The 2,208-nt window shown below is 38.1% G+C and overlaps 1 protein-coding gene across 1 annotated transcript in view; it reads right to left on the reverse strand.

Moving 5' to 3' along the window:
* Positions 1–1,559: 1,559 nt before the first annotated feature.
* Positions 1,560–2,208, reverse strand: part of commd10 (COMM domain containing 10) — a 36,900-nt gene continuing 36,251 nt past the window's right edge. Inside the window, exons 6-7 of the mRNA XM_073819299.1 lie at positions 1,921–1,980; positions 1,560–1,844 (exon numbers count right to left, since the gene is read on the reverse strand). Of these exons, the coding sequence (XP_073675400.1) occupies positions 1,806–1,844; positions 1,921–1,980 (99 nt within the window). The 3' untranslated portion in view covers positions 1,560–1,805. The remainder of the gene's footprint in view (positions 1,845–1,920; positions 1,981–2,208) is intronic.

Here is a 2,208-nt window from a genome sequence, read left to right on the forward strand (position 1 = left end):
TGTTTTGCTGGTCTCTGCTGGAGTCTCGCAGCACCGAGCGTCTCGCCATCTGTTCAGCGATCCGCGCGTCACACGTTTCCCTGCGGCGAGGAGAACGAGCGCACTTAAAGACGAGATGAAGCACACGAGCACCTGCTGACCCACGAGTCTTCATGAGGAACTCGCTCATTGTCCTGTTAGTGGGAATCCATCTGAACCAGACGTTCAATTAACGGATTCTGTCCTCAAACAGACTCTTCATTCTCAAATTAAGGTTTAAAAATGTACTGCAAAACAAGAATATCTTCCTCAGTATTTTTTCATGTTTTCAAATATCTAATCTTTAAATCAAGACATTTACTGGAGATGCAAAATGACCTCAGATACGAAGTCTTGTTTTCTGAAAAATTGATCAAAATGAAGTGAGTTTATGTTCAAAACAAGAACCATCCACGGGCAGATATTTGTTCTTCTTTCTCTTGCTTTTGATCAGTTTACTATGAAAGCCTGTTTACGCAACTTAAAAAAATATTACAGTACACAAAACAGTCTTTTTTTCTCCACAGAATTGGACTTTTTTAACTCGCAATTGCGAATTTAGATCATAATTTCTCAGATAATTCAGAGAAAAAAAGTCAGAATTACAAAAGTCTGAATTGCGAGAAAAGTCAGAATTGTGAGATACAAAGTTGCAGTTGCACAAAAAGTCAGAACTGTGAGAAAAAGTAACATTTCGAAAAACAAAGCTGCATTTACATGAAAAAATTCAGAATTGCGAGATACAAAGTTGCGATTGCAAGAAAAATTTCGAAATTGTGAGTTTATATCCCACAAATCTGACTTTACATGTAGCAATTCTGACTTTATAACTTGCAATTGTGCGTTTATATCTCACAGTTCTGAGGAAAAAAAGTCAGAATTGCGAGATACAAAGTCACAATTGCGAGAAAAGTCAGAATTGTGAGATACAAAGTTGCAATTGAAGTTAAAAAGGTCAGAATTGTGAGGGAAAAACGTCAGTTTGATACAAAAGTTGCAATTACAAGAAAAAAAGAATTGCGAGATACAAAGTCACAATTGAGAAAAAAGTTAGAATTGTGAGAAAGTTTCAATTACAAGAAAAAAGTCAGAAATGCGAGATACAAAGTTGCAATTGCAAGAAAAAAAGTCAGAATTGTGAGGAAAAATGTTACAATTGCAAGATACAAAGTTGCAATTGAAGTTAAAAAGGTCAGAATTGTGAGGGAAAAAAGTCAGTTTGATACAAAAGTTGCAAGATACAATGTCACAATTGCAAGAAAAGTCAGAATCGCGAGAAATAGTCGGAATTGTGAGATACAAATTGTATGTTTGTATTGTAAGACAAGATAAGTTATATAAGCCATATTTCAATATTTAGGAGCAGACCTGTTCAAACCAATTATTTTGTCAAATAAATTCTAAAGTAATGGATCTGTTGGAAGTTGTTTTTTAGAAGCATTATAAAATACAAGACATTTACATTTAGAAACCATACTGAAGTATTGTTTTATATTCAATTGTTGCTCTTAAAAAATCTTAAATTTATCTTCAGAAGCCAATGAAGTCAGAGCAAAATCATCTTTAATGAAACATCATCAGACGTGTGACGGAGCTTGAGTTTGCGTCTGAAGGATCTGGACGGCGTTCATTAACACGTCAGCATCAGCGCTTCACACCAAACACTCCAGAGCTTCAGTCTCAAACATACAAATCCAAAAACAACCACAGACCGATACGAGCGTTCACCGGCCGAACAGCAAACAGCTGCTGACGCCGACGTCACCACAGGAATCACAGAGACCGCATCAGCTGAGCGAGTCCAGCTGCGTCTGAATCATCTCCATCTGGAAGAAACACAGCCGTGAGCGTCTCAACACACCCAAGATCACGCTTTGAGGCTCATCAGGCTTTCGGTCTGACCTGATTGTAGAAGTCCAGCAGATCCTGATGGTCCAACTCCACAAACACGTCCTGCAGACGCTGAAACACAAGAAGAAACGCCGATAAAAGCATCTCATCAATTATTAGCACACGTCTGTCCTCTGGAAATCACTCTCCTCAGACACTGTTAATGCACGCGTGACCCGCTTCTCAAACTTTGATGATCGTATCAATAAAATATCAATAACACACTCTGAAATAAAACACTTGAGCCGCAGAGCAGCGCTTGCTCTCAAACTAAAGAAGACACTGCCACCATGAGAAATC

Source organism: Garra rufa, chromosome 15 (genome assembly GCF_049309525.1).
Source record: "Garra rufa chromosome 15, GarRuf1.0, whole genome shotgun sequence".
NCBI classification, from domain to species: domain Eukaryota; kingdom Metazoa; phylum Chordata; class Actinopteri; order Cypriniformes; family Cyprinidae; genus Garra; species Garra rufa.